General features: G+C 36.2%; 1 protein-coding gene across 4 annotated transcripts in view; it reads right to left on the bottom strand.

Moving 5' to 3' along the window:
• LOC125258897 (polycomb group RING finger protein 3) overlaps positions 1 to 23,265 on the bottom strand; it is a 100,083-nt gene that overhangs the window by 22,822 nt on the left and 53,996 nt on the right. For 3 of the 4 annotated variants that reach the window (XM_048176101.1, XM_048176102.1, XM_048176104.1), the window contains exons 9-10: positions 20,165 to 20,245; positions 17,445 to 19,766 (exon numbers count right to left, since the gene is read on the bottom strand). In XM_048176101.1, coding sequence (XP_048032058.1) covers positions 19,719 to 19,766; positions 20,165 to 20,245 — 129 coding nt within the window. In that variant the 3' untranslated portion in view covers positions 17,445 to 19,718. Of the gene's footprint in view, positions 1 to 17,444; positions 19,767 to 20,164; positions 20,246 to 23,265 lie in introns of those variants that run through there. The other variant, XM_048176105.1, reaches the window with a different exon arrangement.

Raw genomic sequence — 23,265 nt, 5'->3', positions numbered from 1 at the left:
TGTGGTTTTAGATGCAGCCCTGGTTTTTACTGTGTTTTTGATCAAATAAATGCAGCCTTGGTAAGTATAAAAGACTGCTTTCAAAAATATTAAAAATTAACCCAAACATTTAAACAGTAGAGTACATATCAAAGGCTATTCGGTATGGAACTTGTTCTGTCCATAATTGACTTAAATAGATCATGCTCTTAGGCACAATAGCATTCAAAAAAATATATATATAAGTAAATAAATAAGTAATATATATAAGTAAATATAAATAAATAAGGGAACCATGTATGACGTATGAGGAAACCTGCAATGAAACAAACATCAAATAAAGATAAACGACAGGGAACCAAAACACTGAAGTAACCCTTTAGGTCATTACAGTGGCATGTCAGAAAAATTACATTATGTGAAGAAAGTTGCTGAATGAATGAACCGCATATTTACGGGAAATACTGGCAACGCCAAATCGCCAACCAGATAAAAAAAATTAACAGCTTATTTTTATGTAAGTTAACTGCAATAATGTTAAATATTTTACTGCATTAATTGCAATCTCGAATCAATTAGAAGTTATTAAACCACCACCTGCACGTAACGTCATTAAAGACAATCAATAGGCTATTATTGAACTAACATGGTTCAAATGACAAAAAAAAAAAAAAATTCAAGAAAATTCTGCTTGGTCAATTACCTGTCGGTTAGATGGTCTCATCCTGTCTGGGTGGTTCTTGGCTAGAATAAGTTGCAATGTGCACCAGACTAGGGAAATGGTGGAAAATAATCATGCAAAATTAAATGTTGACTTTTTGTAGCAATAAACTTAGACTAACATTAGAAGTGGACTTGTAAATATTCAATACAATATTTGTAAAAAATGTAAAAAAAAAAAAAAAATAAATAAATAAAAAATAAAATACTGCAAGAGACACTAAGAGTTTTGCATATCCTGAAGAATATGTTCAATAGTGGCAAAAAAAGATAACGGCAGGCACAAAGAATTCAGTGCAGACCGTTTCTAATCATACAGGTCCAACATTCTGCATCATTATTAGTTTCCTGTGCTCATCACAGATAAGAGCTACCTGTGTGAAGCTCAGAATGAGAGAGCAGACTACAGACAAAGGGAGACAGAGACAAGAGAAGGGCAACTGCAGAGTCAGCGTAATGCATTCATGCCTGAGCAGGCACTTTCAACCTGTCATAATAATTCACTCTCTCCGCAGGAACGTCCCAACGTCGGTGAACTGGTTGGAGCGATGGCGTCTCTCCGACATCTCCACCATCAATCAAATGATGGTGAACGTGCTGTAAATGGCAAGTGCTCTGCTGTTCCCTCCTGGAGAATAGAGGATGTCTGCTATGCTGTTCCTTCTATTTACGCCCTGGTTTTTCAACATTTTGTGATAGCAGAGCTGCAGGATCAGAGCAGAAAATCAAAGAGAAAATCCCACAAGGACGGAAAGGGTTGGGGGGGGGGGGGATGTTGACGGGTATTGAAAGAGGAAAGTCAGTTAACCCTCCATTGCAACGTGTTGCCTTAGGTTAACAAACATATTTTCCCACATAATGCATATAAGATTACATAATTAATAATATAGGATGACATATTAACAATTGTTAATGATACAGGGATAGATGACTGAATAAACCATTAAAAAGCTTTTATTAGTTATTATTATTTTATTATTATTCATAATTTATAGATTCTCACTAATTCTTATTTTTTAAAATCTTTTAAATTATCCTGTCTAAAACAACCTATTGCTTATAGGGTTAAAAAAAAATTCTCTTTGTATTTTTATCACTTTAGTACAAGATTATCCTTTTCAAATCTGTGATAAACAAGTTAAGGCTAAAAGTAAGGTAAAAATAATCAAGAAGTAAACAAAAAATTTGTCCGATTACATTACCAATGTGTAATGTAATAGATAACATTACTGTCACAGTGCTGCTTAGCAAGCACGACAGAGAAGATCAATTCAAACAGTCTTTATTAACAATCCTAAACAACTCAAAATACAGGAATCAGCAGAAGATTCAATTTAACCAAACTTCACACTAACATTAACCCATACGTTGACGAGAACCAACAAACTGAAACACAGGAACTTAAATACAAGAAGCAAACAATGGGAGCTAATGGGACGGCACAACACAGATGGATCAGGAGACCAGGTCAGAGCAGCAGCAACAAGTGTCCGAGGTGGAGCCAGTGTTCCAGAGGACTGAGGCGTAGCCGGTGACTGTAGACCAAGGCGAAGCTTGAGGGTAGGCGGAGCCAGATGGAGCCGAATGGGTGGAGGGACAAAGCGCAGCGGAGGGCTCTGAAGTCCGTGGTGCAGGCAGAGTGGCATCTGACCAAGGTGGAGCCAGAGGAATGAGGAAGCCTGGTGGAGCTGTAAGGACGATGGTCCCAGGTGGAGCCGGGGGAGGGAAGCAAGGTGGAGTGGTGGCGGAGCAAGGGGATCCTCCTGCCCAGGCGGAGCTGGTGACCGGGAGTTCTGAGGTGCATCCTCACAAAATGACGAAGTAAACAAACAAGTAGCTGAGGAGCTAACGGCTGATGGACTAGCTGGATCAGAGAGAGGGAAGCTGGGAGAGATCAGCATTGATGACACAGACTTAGTGCTGGGTGACAAAACAGGCTTAGTGTTGGGAGAAACCAGTGGCGACAAAGAAGGCACAGGAAACATGGTGCTGTGCAGATCCAGTGACAATGAAGAAGACACAGAAAACTTAGAGCTGAGCGGGACAAGTGGGGACAGGAGATTCAATGAAATATTCATATCCAAATCCTCATAACACTTGTAATCCACAGAGGCCAGTTGTAGCTATACCCTCAGCCTCACCATACCCTCAAACTCCGCTGGCTCCACAAGTCCCCTGGCGATACACATTGTGTTGCCAGCTCACACACCTGGGTTGCGTTCCACTCCAGTTTTAGACACGCATTCGCGAACTTCCCTAAACACTTCCCCTCGGGGGAATCCCTGCCACCATTTTGAAGTGCGTTCCACTTCGTGAAGTGGACGAGGGAAGTTCATATGTACAGACCCTCGCTCCCTCGATTTTAACCGAGGGAGCGAATCTTCTTCGCATGTGCACTTCAGGCAGCTCCATAACCCACAATGCAACACGATTATGACGTCACCGCATATCGCGTTAACTTTACCCCACCACAAACAACTCTATGATATATTAATTTTTTTTTAAACATTTAAAACACACATATATACATATAGAATGCTGTATTAAACAATTTTGTAAAGGGACAAAATAAATAATAAATCAGCTCCATTGCAGATTCCAAGTGATCAAGGGCTTAGGACGTTCCAGTTCAGCCCATTGCAAAGGTTCCGCCAGAAGCGGGCACTCGTGCAACGTAAGCAATGACGGGCTTCAGGGTGATGGTGGGCTCAGTCCTCTTGTCGGGCATACTCATCACGGCAGGCTCTGGCTCTCCATCTGCAGTGGGCTCTAGCGTCATGTCCATGCAGAGGGACAATGGGTGGCTGGGCTCTGGGCCTAGTGAGGTAACGGATATTAGGTGGGCTGGACGATGGTAATGGTCGACTCTTCCACTTCTCCACACAAGGAGACTAATATGAACACAGGCAAACAAGAACTAAGCAGACAGAGTGAAAACTATTCAGTAATGGACTACAATTTGTAATATACTCAACTCTGTCCATGACCCATTTTTTTAAGGTGGTGTCCCTATGCCACCACACTACCCACAAAACAGAAAGCTACACGTAAAGGATTAGTCCACTTTTAAATACACTTTTCCTGATTCAACAGATTGAAGGTCAAAATTACAGTTTCAGTGCAGCTTCAAGGGCTTTAAACGATACCAGATGAGTAATAAGGGTCTTATCTAAGACATTCAATGCGATATTTTGTTTATAAAGCATAAACGGTTGTATTTTTTTCAAAAATGACCGATCGATTCGCTAGATAAGACCCTTATTACTCATCTGGTATCGTTTAAAGCCCTTGAAGCTGCACTGAAACTGTAATTTTGACCTTCAATCTGTTGGTAGCCATTTAAATCCACTGTAAGGAGAAAAATCCTGGAATGTTTTCCTAAAAAACCTTCATTTCTTTTCGACTGACGAAAGAAAGACATGAACATCTTGGATGACATGGGGGTGAGTAAATTTATCAGGAAAAGTGTATTTAAAAGTGGACTAATCCTTTAAGGACCTAATAGGGGGCATATAAGTTCTAACCACATATTTTGTCATTTTAAAAATGTAGTCAATTTCATTATCATGCAATGTTTTGAAGGTAAGAACAAGTCCCATGAGTGTCAGCTTTTGGTTAGAAGCATGCATCTTATCTACACTGTTATTTAAAACTTGGATTGTTATTTGGTCTTAATGCAAATTTTTACATTAAGTTCACCTTGGCATCTAAGTCACATTTAAGCAAGACAATCTGCATATACAAAATCTACAGCTATAAATATTATGCTGAATTTTTGTTTTACAGTACATGTTGATGATGGCAGAACTAAAAAAAGCAGGAAGAGAGTGAAAAAAGAAGTTCGGGAAGAGTATTAATATTACCATGTGCATAGAATGTGGTGGCAGGACCTTTGCTGCACTAAATTTGCTCATCAAAAGCAGCTGACATGAGCAAAGAAGGTGTATTGAATGAATCCTTTTAATGCCACAGCTTTTGGGTTCACATTCAAAGGGAACAGGAAAGGAACCTCTAAAGGAGACGTATTTCCTGTCAAGGCTTCTTTCATAGAGAGGAGAAAGCCCTTATTTTGAATCAGCACTCTATTGACTGTCATTTTGGAAGCATCCAGAAGCAACAAAACAGGCTGAATGACAATCTACAAAGGTCCTGGATTTAAAGCAAGAAATGTGAGAAATTCCACATCCAGCTGCAAAAATATGAATGGATGCATGATGGATAAATACTGTCAGCACAGGCTGTGTCAGTTTCATCATGAAATCATTAAACCAGATTGTGATGTTGCAGTAGAAATGCTATTCGTCTTTACTGCCAACTCTACCCATGATTTCGAGAGAGAGAGAAAATAGGTCAGTTGCTTTTCGGAGCGATAATTTGATCAGAATCTTAGATACGCCACAGGGTACAAAAAATACTATATACTTTGTTGCTTTGGAAAATAGTGAAGACACTGGAAAATATTCCAAAGGAAGATCAGATGATCTGAATTTTTAAACTGACATACATGGTGCTTTGCAAGAGTTCCTGACATGAAATAAAGGTCCTGGTTGACCGAGAAATAGCCCGAAAACAGTGATCTTCATCATCTCTGACAGAATTGAAGGTGTTTTAGGAGAGGAACAGCCGTGGCAAATTGCTTTAAAACTAAAGGTGGGTCAGCAGATGGGGTCGCAAACGGAGAGATCAATAAAGAGTTTTTGAGATTCGAGAAATCAATAGCAGCAAACACAGGAACAGAGTCTTAGTGCTGTCTTAGTACTGATGTCTTCTCAAGGTCCCTCTTAAAAGACTGGCCTGGAAAAGATTACAAACTTGAAAGTGAAAGGATTGGTATACTTCAGTATGAAACAGAATGAGTTCTGGGTCCCAAAAGGATTGATTCGCAAGAACAAAAGATTCAAGCTACTCTGTCAGAGCTATTTGTTGATTGAGCAGTCAATGTTCAGTTGAGTCAATGATACAGGGGACGGGAAAGAAATAAATAGAATTGATTCTTAACCATGTCAGTAAATTAAAGAAATTAAAGCTCAAACCTAAACAAAATCAGAGACTTTTAATTAAATTAATCTTTAGGTCCTTTTTCAAGGTTTTTTATGGCAAAACATGCATTTTCCAGAAAGTCACCCCAAGGACAAACATTTCAGGATGACTAATCACAGGCAGCTCTGATGTCCGCTGAGGTGGAGATCGCATCGGAAATCCATCAGCGGCGAGGGGACTGTTCAATGCTTGTCCGAGGCAGTCCTGAAAAAGTTTCCCTGGGGGCTTATCTAGCCCGTGCCATGTGTGTTGCCGCATAAGGAGCTTTATAAAGCGCAACAATGACTGCCCACTTTTTCAGCGGCCTTGGAAGTATTTTTCCCTTTCATTGTCTGAACAGGCATTTCACACAGCAAAAAAAGTAGCATTGTGAAAGATGACACAGAATCTGCAACAATGATTAAAAAAGTATAAAATATAATATATTAGAAATACATTCCAAACAAAAAAAAAATAATAATAATGTAATATATAAGTAGTTGATGGATGATAATAGTAGTAAAATAACATAATATAACAAATATAAGAACTCAATTTTCCAAACCACTTCTAATATAATATAATACTGTATAATAATATAATATAATATAATGAAGTAGCCATGTGATATCGCTCTTTATCAGCATGGCTGCGATTACCTACACTTGGCCTATGGCTGAAGCACAGCCATTTTGATATAGAGCCATATCGCATGGCTACGAGTGTAATATTGCATTTATACAACAGTTTGATGGCACAAGTGTGTAAATAAATAAGAAACAACAATGAATAGTCTTTAAAAACCCTCTTTTGTGAGAAACTACTTCCTTCTGCCAAGGATTCAATTCTAAAACATCACTTTAGAACTAGCAACGAAAGAACGGTGAGTCGCTTTATTGAAGCTCATTGTAATATGTAGAGTATTATGAGAGAGATTGACTAAGCGAGTACATTACCTGCATCTAGCTGATATTCTTTAGGTCAATCTTATATTCACAATCGCAAAATCAGTTTGAATGTATGCTAATCTTTGTCTTTTTAACATATATGAGGATTTTCCATGACAGTGATAGTCAATGCATTTGTCAGTTATGTCTCGTAAGATTGTAAAAACAATGTCCTTGTTTCCTTAGTACAATACTCACTCACACATAAAGACAGTCTTTGCTGCCATCTCATGTCATATTAATGTAGCTTTCACTGAAGTCGAAATCACTAAAGTTTTTTACAGCAATATTTATATAAAATATTATTTATTAAACAATAATATTTAAATAAACAACAATAGCCATTATAACAGTATAATAAGTAAAACAAGAAATAAACAAAAAGTTCAGTCAAACAAACAAAAACAGTGCTCTAATTAGTACAGGATTTAATTTTAATGTAAATATAAAGTTATGAAACTTAATATACCCCATAAGCCTATTCTATTAGCTCTGGAACAAGTAATAGATTAATAAGACCAAAGATTGCACTTTGATATACCCAAAACAAATTATACCTTAAGTTTAAACACTATCGACATAAGAGCAAGCAGCAAATTCCCAAAGCACTGGCCAAGATAAAGTTGTTCTTTGCGGGTACATGAGCGCTGAACAGTCGCTGACGGCCTAACACATTTTTTAAATAGGCGCTATATGTTTAAATATACAGTCGAGCTCAAAATTATTCATACCCTTGGTAAATATGACCAAACAAGGCTGTGAAAATAAATCTGCATCGTTAATACTTTTGATCTTTTATTTAAAAAATCTACAAAAATCCAACCTTTCAGAATAATAATTTTATATGGGGGGAAAATCTCATTATGAGAGAAATGTTTTTCTCTAATACACACTGCTCACAATTAATCATACCCTTTTATTCAATACTTTTTGCAACCTCCTTTTCCCAATATAACAGCTCTGAGTCTTCTCCTATAATGCCTGATGAGTTTGGAGAACACCTGACAAGAGATCAGAGACCATTCCTTCATACAGAATCTCTCCAGATCCTTCAGATTCCCAGCTCCATGTTGGTGCTTCTTCTCTTCAGTTCACTCCACTCATTTTCTTTAGGGTTCAGGTCAGGGGACTGGGATGGCCATGGCAGAAGCTTCATTTTGTGCTCAGTGACACATTTTCGTGTTGATTTTGATGTTTGTTTTGGATCATTGTCTTGATAGAAGATCCAACCACAGCCCATTACATGACTTCTAACAGGGACAGTCAGGTTTTGATTTTTTATCTGTTATTTATCTGTTAAAAATTAGCTTTTTTAGCAGCAAACACTTAAGATGGGTATGGTGCACACAGGGGTAAAAAGTACCCCATGTGTACAATACTGTTGTATCGTTAATGTTGTCCGCTTATTTTTCTGCTGGAGGTCCTGGGCATCTTGATCAGACACATAATAATGGATTCTATCAAATACCAACAGATAAAAAATCTAAACCTGACTGTCCCTGTTAGAAGTCATGTAATGGGCTGTGGTTGGAACTTCCATCAGGACTGTGATCCAAAACAAACATCAAAACCAGCACAAAAATTTGTCACTGAACACAAAACCAAGCTTCTGCCCTGGCCGTCCCAGTCCCCTGACCTGAACCCTAAAGAAAATGAGTGGAGTGAACTGAAGAGAAGAAGCACCAACATGGAGCTGGGAATCTGAAGGATCTGGAGAGATTCTGTATGAAGGAACGGTCTCTGATCTCTTGTCAGGTGTTCTCCAAACTCATCAGGCATTACAGGAGTAGACTCACCGCTGTTATATTGGGAAAAGGAGGTTGCAAAAAGTATTGAATAAAAGGGTATGATTAATTGTGAGCAGTGTGTATTAGAGAAAAACATTTCTCTCATAATGAGATTTTCCCCCCATTTGAAATTATTATTCTCCAATGAAAGGTTGGATTTTTGTAGATTTTTTAAATAAAAGATCAAAAGTATTAACGATGCAGATTTATTTTCACAGCCTTCTTTGGTCATATTTACCAAGGGTATGAATAATTTTGAGCTCGACTGTAACTGGCATATCTGAGGTCTAAACAACTACATTCTTGCCTAAAAAAACTCTTAAAACTACATTCTATACAAAATAACAGTAGTATCTATAAAAAATATTGCTCGTCCACCATGTCACTCACTGCGAGAATGCTGAAAGCAGAGTATAATATAATATATTATATTATATTATATTATATTATATTATATTATAATATAATATAATATAATATAATATAATATAATATAATATAATATAATATAATATAATATAATATAATATAATATAATATAATATAATATAATATCCAGTCATCCATTTTCCAAACCACTTGTTCTTATGTAATGTTTAACTAATTACAATTAGTAAATATCAACACAACATGGATTATTTACAGATTAAAGGGATTAAAAACGTACAGATAAAAAGGGTTACAGCAAAAGGTTGCTTGCGATGCAAATGGAATTTATTTCTTAAATAAATAAAATAAATGCATAAAATATTAATCTCTCTTGTAATCATCACTTGCATGTCAATGATTACACCTCCCATAAAGCAATGTATAGTGTAATGCATAGGGAGTTGGTGGTTAACACCTCAACTGTAAAAGCACATTCTCTGGCTGGTGGATCTCACTTCAGGATTGTGGGTAATGTAATTTTCCGCAGGAATTCTATAATTAAACACAGAAGCAAATCTGTTCTTTAAGGACAAAAGTAAATGTGATTTTTCATTCCTGAATCTAAGATCAGCAGAACTTATGCTGGAGTCTGGACACACATTTACAACATTTGCTAAAAGAAGTGTGGCACATCTGCTAAAACACATTATGATAAGATAGCACTAGCAAGCATTAGTTGACTAGCGAGCATAATTTCTGATGACACAGTTGCAATTTTAGGCTCAAATCCCAAGCAGAATGCATATATTACTGGATAGAAACTAGCAGGGAAGAGAACATCTGACTGAACAAGTTGCTCATAGCAACCAGTTGAAGCAGAAGCCTGAATAAACCTACTGAAGGGGGGGGGAAAAAACACATACTGAGCAAGAGATGCAACAGTCCATTACTTTTAGTAAACACATTTTGTTTATGCATAATATAGAATATACTGCACAATTACTCATGCAATCAACTGTTTAGCATCACAGCCAGGCTTATAATGGCTTATTTAAAAGAACAATAATCCACTTTAGCAACACAGAAGGATTTGTTTGAATTAAACAATAAGGAAGTTTATCCTAAGGTTATCCAAATATGGTCAATTGGTAAAGGGCCTTAAAGGTCATCATTCACAAATTATAAATATAGCACAACCCTCAAGTGCCTTTTATCAAAGTACATTAGAACATACTCAAAACATATACATAAAACATCAAATCATTTGACTATGCAAATTATTACAAAAAGCTTGTGAGATTTAACACAAAAGAAACAATGTATTGACCAATCAGAACTACCCATTTTGGTAACATTTTATTTTAAGGTTCAATTCTCACTTTTAACTAGTTTCTTATTAGCTTGTATATTACTAGAATATTGGTTATTAGTACTTATAAAGCACATATTATTGCCTTATTCTGCATGACCTTATTCTACATCCCTTAATCCTACCCAATACCTACATTTAAACACTACAAAATCTACCTTACTAACTATTAATAAGCAGTAAATTGGGAGTTAAGAGGCAAAAGTTAATAGTGAGTACGTGTACTGAAGGGTTACCCCCATTTATAATGATTTTGTCAATACAATTCCTACACATAATAAAAATGCAAAAGCGATGTTTCCCATCAAGGGAATCAAAACAAGTTTTTCTTTGCCAATATTTGACAATCAAGCTGAATTTAAACAAGGTAATATTTTACCCATGCATTTTGGTTCACTTATTAGGCTATTTCTCGTGGGCCTGATTATCCTTCGGCTTTGTCAATGTTTCTTTTTTTAATGTAATCATGAGGAACTAAATGTCTCAACAAGGGGAACCTGAAATAAATCATGCAGCCTTTAGCCGTTTATTGCTACCACAGCCAAATTTAATTTATCCTGAGCACACAAAATTCCATGCCAAGAACTTTAAAACTAACTGAGACTCACTCTCATCCTAATTTGTTATTGAATATTCTGTGCAAGAAGTTGAATTACTTCCAATTTCTCTGAACTCCAACAAATAATACATAGGCTTTAGCAGACTGATATATCATCATGAATACATAATCACTCTGACTTCAACAGGCGGTGACAGACAGAACGATAGACATCGTTAGGTCCCACCACAGTATTTCAATTTGGGTTGAGGTCTTTGACTGGGCCATTGCAACGTCTTCATTCTTTTCTTTTTTAGTCATTCTGTTGTAGATTTGCTGGTGATCTTGGGATCATTGTCCTGTTGAATGACCCAATTTCAGCCAAGCTTTAGCTGTCAGACAGATGGTCTCACATTTGACTCTAGAATACTTTGATATACAGAGGAGTTTAGAGAAAAGGAGCCAGTTTGAGAAATTGTAAGCAATTTTACATATACACTGGGAAAAAATGGTGCAGTATATGGTGCATTTGAAGATGAAAGACTGAAATAGTATTTTCTTCTAAAACATATTACAATAATTATTGTTTTATTTACAACTTCGACTTTTTAGTGTACATAGTTAATATTTCAAGTTTAAGTATAAATTAATTAACTTCATATTTATAAATTAAACTTATTTTATAAATGTTGTAAAAAAAAAATAGTTCATTCTTAGTTGATGATATGCATTAATAATATTAACTAACTGAACCTTCTTTTAAAGTGTTACCATGTCAACTACAATTTCAGCCATTTACCACCGATTTTCTGACATTTCCTGAAGATATTTAACAGGCTTTATCCAGTTTCTTGAGCTCGGATCCTCAAACCAAAAAAAAACAAGCTCTGGCACTGTGATAATGACTGACTATTTAAAGTCAACATGACACCCTTCACAACCCATTTTACTTCTGTATCCTGATGCATTTCCAAGTGAAAATAAAAGAGATTACTGACATCCAAGGAGCATGCCTGGAGGAAGCTACTGTAATATGGCCGAATGAAATTTTAGCAATTTACAGTATATGCTGACATTTTTTACTTTGGAATAATGTGGACTGACTAACAATAAGACAAGGAACATGCATCTTTTTGACTCTTACTGAGTTTAGGATATTATGTCATATTTTTGCAAGAACAACAGATCAAATCAAAGAAATCGAATGACAGATTTTAATATTTAGGTATTCATGTTCAGCGACATTGAAAGTTCATTTTGCACTAGATGAAAGTAGGTCACTTTGCTTTGAATACAAATACAGCAAGAGAAATGAACAGCACCCTCCATTCCTGATACTTCATTAGACTGAGGCTTTTCAAACGGTCAGAAGTGAAATGAGAAGGAATGAGAACATTACAGGATCATTACCTCTGTGTTTGAAACGCTGACTGCCACCTTACCAAATCCTTGGTGCTCCTTTCTGTTCATGCCGTGCATCTCAAGGCAGTAGCATTGGTCTTGTCAGTTTTTTTTAACAGGGTAAAAAGGCCTCATTTCAACGAGTGTTCACTTGGGAATTTACAAACAAAGAGAAAGGCAAAGCCATTATATTTGGTCACACCTTGGGGATTTCTAAACGGGTATAGCTTTGTTGTTTATATCCTTTGTTGCTTTCCTTCGCTCATTCAGAACAGCTTTACGGCATAAAATGCCTTAACAGAACTGAAGCCAAACCTAATGACAGGAAGAAGAATTTACTCCATTCAAAAAAAATTATTCAAAATTAACAAATCATACACACAGCAGAGGAATTTTTGTGACAAAACAAATAGTTACATAATTAATTTGACTAAATGGCTAATCTTGTCCTTAATTTGTAGAGTACATTTTTATTTGTTTTATCCCAGGACTTAAGGATAAAGTATAGCCTTCTATTAAAGTCCATAAAATGACAGCTATTTTTTATATTATATTATATTATATTATATTATATTATATTATATTATGTTATATTATATTATACACACACACACACACACACACACACACACACACACACACACACACACATCAATCAATGCAAATTTGAAACATTAATCATTAAACATTAATATGCTGTGTAATTTTTTTGGAAATATGAGGCCGGTTGGATGTACTGCCAAATTCTCTGAAACGCCTTTGGAGATGGCTTATGGTAGAGAAATGAACATTCAATTCACAGGCAACAGATCTGGTGGACATTCCTGCAGTCAGCATGCCAATTGCATGCTCCCTCAAAACTTGCATTTATAATTTTGTTCAGTGTATTTTGAAGATTATGGGCAACCAAACAGTTGATGGGCCTCATTGACTTCCATAGTATGGGGGGGGTTGTCGATCAATGTGACATCAATGTGTCGTCACGAGCCGCAGGGTTTAATTTGAATTTGTCTATGCAAGGTTTTTCGACTCTTATTGATCCAAGTTCCCATTCACTCCCATTATTTGACTGACAGACGGCAACGGTTGGAGTTAAAAATCATCATTTGTGTTCTACTGTAGAAACAAAGTCACCTACATCTTGGATGCGCTGGGGGTAAGCAGATAAACATCAAATTTTCATTTTTGGGTGAACTATCCCTTTAAGTAGTCTGATCTTTGATGTTGGAAGCAGAAGACAGCAAAAGACACAATTCTTTTTAAGGCATTTATTCATGAAATACACACTTTCAAAATTCCAACAAAAGCTTTCATAAAATTGTAAGAAACTCCAGCCCAGTTTAAACAAAACTCCTTTGTGTGACTATGGAAACCATGTGCAATAAATAATCATTATGCCAGAAAAAAAAAAAGACAAGGAAAAGGACACCATTAAATGTCAATATTTTACTGCTAAATGAAACGAAATAGCTGTTATAAAAAGAAAAAACATGTGAGGAAAACAATGTGCTATGTATGGAACATTAGTGTGAATTGAGCCAAGCAGGCACCCGTAGAATCAGAGGGGATGAGAACTGTATGGACTCTATCTGTGACCTGAGCACCTAACAAACAGATATAAATCGAATGAAGCTTCCAGAGCTGAAACCAAGAACCATCTGAGAGACATATATTGCACATTTTTTCCTTGGAAACATAACGATCGTTCCACACGACCCAATCCGAATGCTTTTTCCCAGTCTGACCACAACCTTAAATTGAATTTACAGCTTGTTTTATACACAAAGCGCATAGATGAATAAGACTATATGCTGAATGACAATGAAGGAAAAATGGTTATAATGCTTAAGTGATACTATCATGTTTGAGTCATTTATATATCAATGTACAGATGAAGATATCGATCTCAACAAATCTTGATTTGCGGCAAATCTCGACACGTTTCATATTTCAGATCACTGCAGGACACAAACCTTTACAGTATAAATAAATAACATTTAGCAGGGGAAATTGTTTGCACAGAGGAGTGTGATAAATATATATATGGCTCAGTTGGAGGTGCCACTGTGAAGGTTGGTTTCTTAAAATCATTCTTCAAATCAACAATAATTCAAATACACAAACACACAGTGAAACCGGTTGCCCAACAATTAAGATGATGCAATGCTTTTAACTGGCAGCAAACACTACACATAGTGACATCTGGCAAACACTGGTTAATCAATTCAGGCTCACAATCAATGCAACCCAAAACTGACCAATCGTAGTACCCCTAAATCAATCAAACCCTAGAAAAAAACGCCCGCTGAAAACGTATTAGGGCAGGATTGCGGTTTCTCTGTGTGTCGGCCTCATAGTCTGATTTTACAGACTTTCAGACATTAAAACAGAGTGCTCTTTAAACACACTGCTCTAGTGAGAATACAATCACGGCAGATGACTCGGAGGAGAGACAATCCTGACTCGAGAGAGTGACTGGAGAGAGATGATATACAGAATGAGAAATAAACCAAAATGGTACCCTTTTAGGGCCACTGTAAGCTTTTCAAAAGACAATAAATAAGAAGTGCTTTCCAGCGCAGCTGAAATCTTATGACAGAGAAATGGGTAGTAGTTTTGATTGAAATGTTTTCTGTTGTTAAAATTTTAAAAGAGGTGAATTGTGAAAAAAAAAAAAAAAAAAAATGTCCAGGTCAAATTTCACCCCAAAATCAAATAGAGAAAAAAATACTAAATTATACTTTACACACAGATAATGAACCCTATTTTTGAAGGACCATTATTATGACAATTAAAGGGTTAGTTCATCCAAAAATGAAAATAATGTCATTTATTACTCACCCTCATGCCGTTCCACACCCGTAAGACCTTTGTTAATCTTCGGAACACAAATTAAGATATTTTTGTTGAAATCCGATGGCTCAGTGAGGCCTGCATAGCCAGCAATGACATTTCCTCTCTCAATATCCATAAAGGTACTAAAAACATATTTAAATCGGTTCATGTGAGTACAGTGGTTCAATATTAATATTATAAAGCGACGAGAATATTTTTGGTGCGCCAAAAAAAAAACAAAATAACGACTTATTTAGTGATGGTCGATTTCAAAACACTGCTTCAGGAAGCTTCGGAGCATAATGAATCAGCGTGTCGAATCATGATTCGGATCGCATGTCAAACAGCCAAACTGCTGAAATCACGTGACTTTTGCACTCTGAACAGCTGATCCGACACACTGATTCATAACGCTCGGAAGCTTAAATATTCTCGTTGCTTTATAATATTAATATTGAACCACTGTACTCACATGAACTGATTTAAATATGTTTTTAGTACACTAATGGATCTTGAGAGAGGAAATGTCATTGCTGGCTATGCAGGCCTCACCCGCCATCGGATTTCAACAAAAATATCTTAATTTGCATTCCAAAGATTAACGAAGGTCTTATGGGTGTGGAACAGCATGAGGGTGAGTAATAAATTACATTATTTTCATATTTGGGTGAACTAACCCTTTAAGCCAAACCAACCTCCAAATTATAAGCATACTTTCCTGCTATTGTCATTACCATAATATGTATGTGTGTGTGTGTGTGTGTGTGTGTGTGTGTGTGTGTGTGTGTGTATTATAAAATTATATATAATTTGAACTGAATTACATCGCAATAAATGTCACAACATGTATTTCCACAGAGTAATGAGAGACAAATTTTTGCATTACGGTAATGACAATAAGAGGAAAATGTGCTTTATTGTCATTAAAAAAAGATCACAAAGGCCTTTATACCATAGCAAAATATAATTTCTTTTTTTTCTTCTTCTTCTTTTTTGCATTTGGGGTGAAATATATGACACAAATACTATGTTACATATAATATCCTGAGATTCACCCAAGGATCATCCTCTGACATCAATTCCACATCTCCAAATTTGTAGCTCAGTTCACGGAGCACCATTGTCACAGAGCCAACATGATGCCAAAAAGCTAGCAAACGTAAATGATAAGAAGACCAGACTCCAGTCTTGGCAACTTCAGTCTGGACACAGTCCACAGCTTCTAAAGCAGTAAAGCAGGTCTCTAGTAAGCTTCTTACAGCCTGCCTGTCGAGTGAAGTAGCGCTGATGTCTCAATGCAAGCCTGATAACATGGCCTGAGCATCGATCTATCCAATACTGCAAAGTACAGCAAATCTACCTCAGAGCGCTAACACACCTCTCATGCACAATGAAGCCCTGGGAGATTGAAACTTTGTGGTGATTTAAACAATACTAGAGCGAAAAACCCTGTCTTCCAAGTTGCCTTCATCGCTTGTCAAAAAAATAGAGCAACCGCATAGAGATTTGTAATAAAGGTTTAACAATACAGACTAGTGCCAGAAAAAGTTGCTATGTTAAAATCCTGTGATGACTGAGCAAAGCTGTAGAAGTGATGTACAACAGACCTTTACTCTAAATGCCAGTGTTCTTTAAGACAGAAGATGACAATGACGGTGTTATTTTGCTATTTGAGACTGATTTCCTGGGACAGCAGTAAATGAAATTTTTATGAATACACTACCAACTTCCCCCTAAAACAGGTTGTAAAAATCAGAGCACCAAACATCTCAAAAAAGCAAGAAAAGTACAGGTATTTTAAGACTCACCCCCGGTCTGCACCATGTTTAGTTCGGTTTTATTTTTACAAGGTACAAAACGTTAGCACCGTTTATTGGCTCAAATGGGAGAAATACCTGCGAACACCAGCCTTCACCATGGCGATGACCCCAAAGAATGACCCACCCCAGCGTTTGCCATGGCAACAATCTCTCCAACCCAACTTTCCCCAAAGAAAGACCCTCCAGCCTTAGACACCCAATGCTGGACGAAAATGAGAATCAGAAACGCATTAAATAAAAACAGTAAAATCATGTATTTGTTGTATTTTCACCAGTCTGTGAGGAATAAACCTGCAGTCGGTGTTTGGAACACTAGCCATATAAATGTTTGCGTGAAATGGCTGAAGAACGCAATATTTAAATCATCATGACAGCATCCTCTTTACAAGAGCATATTGGTGATGCAATAAAGTAAAAAACAAAAACAATGTGCAGTTTTAAAAAATGTGAAGCCGAAGACAAAATGCATACTGAGATTCACATTACAAGACACGGGCAGATGAACCATTGTTTCTATGCAAGACTGCAGTATTGAATATCTAAAATATCAGTATTTGTGGAATAACTGAATGATTAGATATAGAAAGATTTGGTCAAGCTGGTTTGGCATTTACCCGTGTAAAAGTTGACCGCTATAGTAGATGATGCACATCTTCTTGTTTCAAAGTAAAAACAGATTTTTTTAAGTAAATGTTTAGATATAAAAAAGTCAATTTGCTCCTTAAGAAATGTTTCAAATACATTTACGTTAGAAATCTGATAAGAGCCCTTTAATGTTTGATCAACTAGATGCAATTTGTCTGCCAACATCCATATTGGTACACAATTTGTTAAGGGCTTGCAAAAAAAAAAAAAAAAAAAAAAAAAAAATCAATTTCAACTACCAGCCAATTTTCACTGACCTAACCTGACAAATCATAAATATCGCTTAAACTCGGATCTCAATTTGTCATTTTCCTCTGTATTAAATCTGCCATTTGTACAGCTTGCCATCCAGAATAGAGTGAAGTCAGGAGGGTTTATGAAGCCTTTGGCACTAAGACAGCGATAAACAAATAGCTGTACAATACATATGGACGGTTACTTGTGGGTTACATTCGTACTGCGGAGGATTGGAGAGCTGACATCATGTCATTGTAAGGACTGAATGTTTCATCTTTTGTCTCAATTAAAAGGTGACGCATTGCATATATGACACTGAGGTTGAGGGAATCTATCACAGGACGTATGATATGAGGATATGAGGGGCAGGTTGGCTATTTTTGAATGCAAGTTAAAGATATTAACATATTAAGGATTTATCCTTAAAATCTTTAATGATTCTAGAGCTGCAAATTAGCATTTGTGAGGATCAAATGATTAAAAGCACCTTTTTTTTTTTTAAACTGCTGCATTTAATTAGACACTTAAACGTCTGACCAAAATATAAGCTTTTTGCATCACGAAAAGTCTGCACCACTGAAAAGAGATGTACTGAGAGGGTGAATCCCATGAAACCTGTCAAATTGTGTGGGTCAAATTTTACCTCAAAATCAAATGGAAATACGTAGCTCTAGTTAAATAACTTTTTATAATAATAATGATTATTATCATTATTATTGGAATTAATTTAGGAAATTATTATTAAAGAAAATACAGTGTTTTTTTATGACCATTAAGATTTTTTGCATTGTCACATTATTTTCATTACACTTTCTCCAAAACTTCTCATTACCGTAATACCATAAAAATGAAAAAAAAAAAAATTGATATATTATTTAAATTTTATTTATACATCACACAATTGTATAAATTGTACTGACTTTAAGATGTGCTGCAAATAATGATTAAAAAACTGCAGTTTTCTTAACTGTAATGCAGTGAAAAATATCTGTATTAAAGTAATGTGAAACTGTGTTGAGAATGAGAATAACAATAAAGATGCATTATGGTAATGACTGAGAGATTTGTGTAATTGTCATGAAAATTATGTCAAAATATATATATATAAAAAAAGTCTTAATCATCCCAAAACAAATCTTCTTTTTCTTTAAGCTTTTCCATTTAATTTTGGGGTGAAAATATTTTGAGAGATTCATCCAATTCAGTGGATTCAATCTGGCTTGAATTTAGCTGAACATTTAAGTCTTTTCCATGAAGCCACATCAACGTAGGCCAAAATATAGCACTTTTGGAAAACCACTCTCTATTTCTCTAGCCTTTAGTCTTTCACACACACTTTCATTACATCTTTCATCCCTTCTCTCCATCAACAACTTTTATATACAATATTGGTAAATAGAACATAAATACTACACATAAATTTGCTTATTCACAATTCCACTCGAAGCGGCGCCGGAAAGTAAAGAAAGAAACCGCTCTGAGATAATACACTCATATAAACTGCTTTATATAAGCATAGAAAGGCTCTGCGCTCCCGAGAAGTGTTGGGTAAGACCTGAGAGAGAGCGGCCAATTTGAAACGCCTCCTCTCTTCTGGTTAGCAGTGTAAAAGTGGACACTTCCACTGAGGACGGCAGACACCGAGCACCATCTTTTTGCCCATAATTGAGGTGGGAACAAAGTCCAATGGTACAAAAAATGTTAAACCATTTCTTATGACCTTTTTTTTTTTTTTTTGTCTTTTTTGTTTTAATAGTGTAAACAGCGCACCAATAGGGTTCCACTTCTCTCATCTATACAAAAGTATAAATATATGCTTTCTCTCAATTTTTCACATATCTAGGACATATAGCGGACAAACAGACAGAGAAAAGCGGTTGTTCCCGTAAGTCGCCAGTGTTGCAGTGGCTGTGCTGGTTTTGTTGTTTGCTGGCTCGTGTCTGTGTTGACGGGCATTTGTTTGTTTGGTGTGGGCGTTGATGGTCTCTGCATATATAGCACGTAGCACAGTCCTCAGCCACTGGGCCAAAACAACCAAGCGTTTTTGTCCAACTACAGCAGATCCATTTTGGGTCTGTAATGAAGTAGGAGGGGGGATTTCTGGAACGCACACAAAACACACATGCATTCGTGTGACTGAAAATCATAGAGCCACTCTATGGTACAGAAAGTCAAGGGCTTCTATTGTTTTTGCAATGGCATTTCAAGGAAGCAGGATTAGATATGCAACCTATATGCAAAAATAACATGCGCTATGCATCAACATGTCAATTTCTGACTTGCTGTTGAATGAACATTGTTTACGACGGACAAGATAAATAAAAAATACTGGTCATGACATCATAAAAACAATTTCATATCTTCACATACTGCATATGATTATGAATTTATGCAAATTATCCATGCATGCATACACGTGACATGCACATCGCAAATGGGAAGACTAAAGCAGGAAATCTAAAGCAAGCATGCATGCACACAAATTTATCATTAATTACCTTAAATCTCCATCTTGTTACCACAACAAATTTCAAAGTATGGTCCTTGCCCAAAATTTCTTCATTGCATAAGATGTCCAGCTGAAAATAAGCACACAAATGGAGTAAACAAAGAAAAAAAATGTTACAGTAGTCTAAACAAAACTAGCTTTCCATGATCTTACAAAGACCATTACATAGGTCAGCTGGTCATTATCGCAAAATATAAGAGATGGATCAGGATGGTCAAATAATCTGCTGCTGCATGACTAGTTGGCCACAAGAAGAAATGAAAAAGCACTTAATTCGGCACTCGCACGCCGTTTGCTGTGCTTGGCACACAAAAACCCGCCTCTAATATTTTGCGCAAACACTGAATTGAGTTTCTTTTGCGTCTTCTTTTGCTTGAATGGACAAATAAACACAAAACTATTTCAAAATATCCTCGTATACACAGTCAGTTTTGTTCATGTGAACGTAAGCAGTTGAAAAGAACTGTTAATAAAAGAATAAAAGAAAAAGAAATTCACTCACTGATCTTGACTGAATAACTTTTGTAACTTTAATCTATATTTTATTTATAAAAAGAAAACTATGCAATGTTATTTTACATTTGTTTTCCATTTCTGAACTTTGTTCAGTTGTAATTATTTATTACTTGTAAATATTTATTATGTAATTTATTCCTAATTTGCTTATTTGTTCTTATTGTATTACTGACTGTATACTTGTCTTTAATAATGTTTAATGTTTTGAAACTTATATTAGTTAGTTTTTCGGAATTGGAGCTGCTAGAAATTCAAACGATACCCAACCCTATTGGCCATCCAGACCCATCCCTATTTTTTATCGTGATTATTTTTAAGCTTTAATATTTTTAGCAACTTAAAGGGTTAGTTCATCCAAAAATGAAAATAATGTCATTTATTACTCATGCCGTTCCACACCCGTAAGTACGGTGGCCCAGTAGTGCACAACACAACGAAATTAAAAAAGCAAACATAAGTTCACAACACAACGAAATCGAGACACAACACAACAGAATCGAGCCACAACACAACGGAATAAGCCACAACACAACGAAATCGAGCCACAACACAACGGAATCAAGCCACAACACAACGGAAATGCTCCCGACCACTAGGGGGCTCTCAGAGCTCGGTAAAGTTAGTTTTCCTTGCCACTGTTCTATAGAGTCGGCAGTAATATCAATACCACGATTAGTTTAAACAGTATGTAACCACTGCATATCGACATGAAATATTAATTCAATATCACCTACGTGCAAAATACCTTCATATTTAGGCCTATACTTGTGAATGATTTGACGCGCTACCACGGCGCATGATGAAGGGAACGTCTGCCAATCCCACTAAGTGGTTAAAACGTATAATTTGTATTCATTAAAATTACTTTTAACATTTAAAAATAGACATATTCAAATTCCAAAGCTTGTCAGTCTTACCAACAGGAACTAACAACCTTTGGAATTTGAACATGTCTGTTTTTAAATGTTAAAAGTAATTTTAATGAATACAAATTATACGTTTTAACCACTTGGTGGAATTGGTGGATGTTCCCTTTATCATGCGCCGTGGTATCGCGTCAAATCATTCACAAGTATAAATATGAAGCTATTGTGAACGTAGTTGATTTTTAATTAATATACCATGTCGATATACAATGCTTACATACTTAAAACTAATCATGGTATTGATATCTTTGTAAAACTGTCGACTTTATAGAACGGTGGCAAGGAATAGTAATATTACCTAGCTCTGAGAGCCCCAAGTGGTCGGGAGCATTTCCGTTGTGTTGTGGCTTGATTCCGTTGTGTTGTGGCTTTATTTCGTTGTGTTGTGGCTTGATTCCGTTGTGTTGTGGCTTGATTCCGTTGTGTTGTGGCTTGATTCCGTTGTGTTGTGGTTTAATTCCGTTGTGTTGTGGTTTAATTCCGTTGTGTTGTGGCTTATTCCGTTGTGTTGTGGCTTGATTCCGTTGTGTTGTGGCTTGATTCCGTTGTGTTGTGGCTTATTCCGTTGTGTTGTGGTTTAATTCCGTTGTGTTGTGGCTTATTCCGTTGTGTTGTGGCTTTATTTCGTTGTGTTGTGGCTTGTTTCCGTTGTGTTGTGAACTTATGTTTGCTTTTTTAATTTCGTTGTGTTGTGCACTACTGGGCCACCGTACGTAAGACCTTCGTTCATCTTCGGAACACAAATTAAGATATTTTTGTTGAAATCCGATGGCTCCGTGAGGCCTGCATAGGGAGCAATGACACTTCCTCTCTCAAGATCCATAAGGTAAACACATTTAAATCAGTTCATGTGAGTACAGTGGTTTAATATTAATATTATAAAGCGATGAGAATATTTTTGGTGCACCAAAAAAAAAAAAAAAACGACTTATTTAGTGATGGACAATTTCAAAACACTGCTTCAGGAAGATTCGGAGTGTTATGATTCTTCTGTCGAATCATGATTTAGATCGCGTGTCAAACCACCAAACTGCTGAAATCATGTGACTTTGGCGCTCCGAACCGCTGATTCGACACAAGATTCATAATGCTCCGAAGCAGTGTTTTGAAATCGGCCATCAATAAGTCGTTATTTTGGGGTTTTTTGACGCACCAAAAATATTTTCGTCACTTTATAATATTAATATTGAACCACTGTACTCACATGAACTGATTTAAATATGTTTTTAGTACATTAATGGATCTTGAGAGAGGAAATGTCATTACTCCCTATGCAGGCCTCACGGAGCCATCGGATTTCAACAAAAATATCTTAATTTGTGTTCTGAAGATGAACGAAGGTCTTACGGGTGTGGAACGGGATGAGGACAAGTAATAAATTACATTATTTTCATTTTTGGGTGAACTAACCCTTTAAAACATTTTAGCATGCTTAAAACTTTAGCGTAAAAAGTAAAACGCTGAGAGGTTTTGTCTTTAAATTCATGCCCAGCATCATCATTACAGCAATAAAATTAAATTTACCACCTTCAACATTGCATTAAGGCAATTATCGTCAGACTCAAATGTAAATGTTTCAAGGCATGAGTGTCACATTTTTAAAATGATGTGTTAAGTTAAAAACATTTAAACTTTTAAAAATGCATCA

This window comes from Megalobrama amblycephala, linkage group LG23, assembly GCF_018812025.1.
Source record: "Megalobrama amblycephala isolate DHTTF-2021 linkage group LG23, ASM1881202v1, whole genome shotgun sequence".
Lineage (NCBI taxonomy): Eukaryota > Metazoa > Chordata > Actinopteri > Cypriniformes > Xenocyprididae > Megalobrama > Megalobrama amblycephala.
This window is presented reverse-complemented; position numbering and strand designations above follow the sequence as displayed.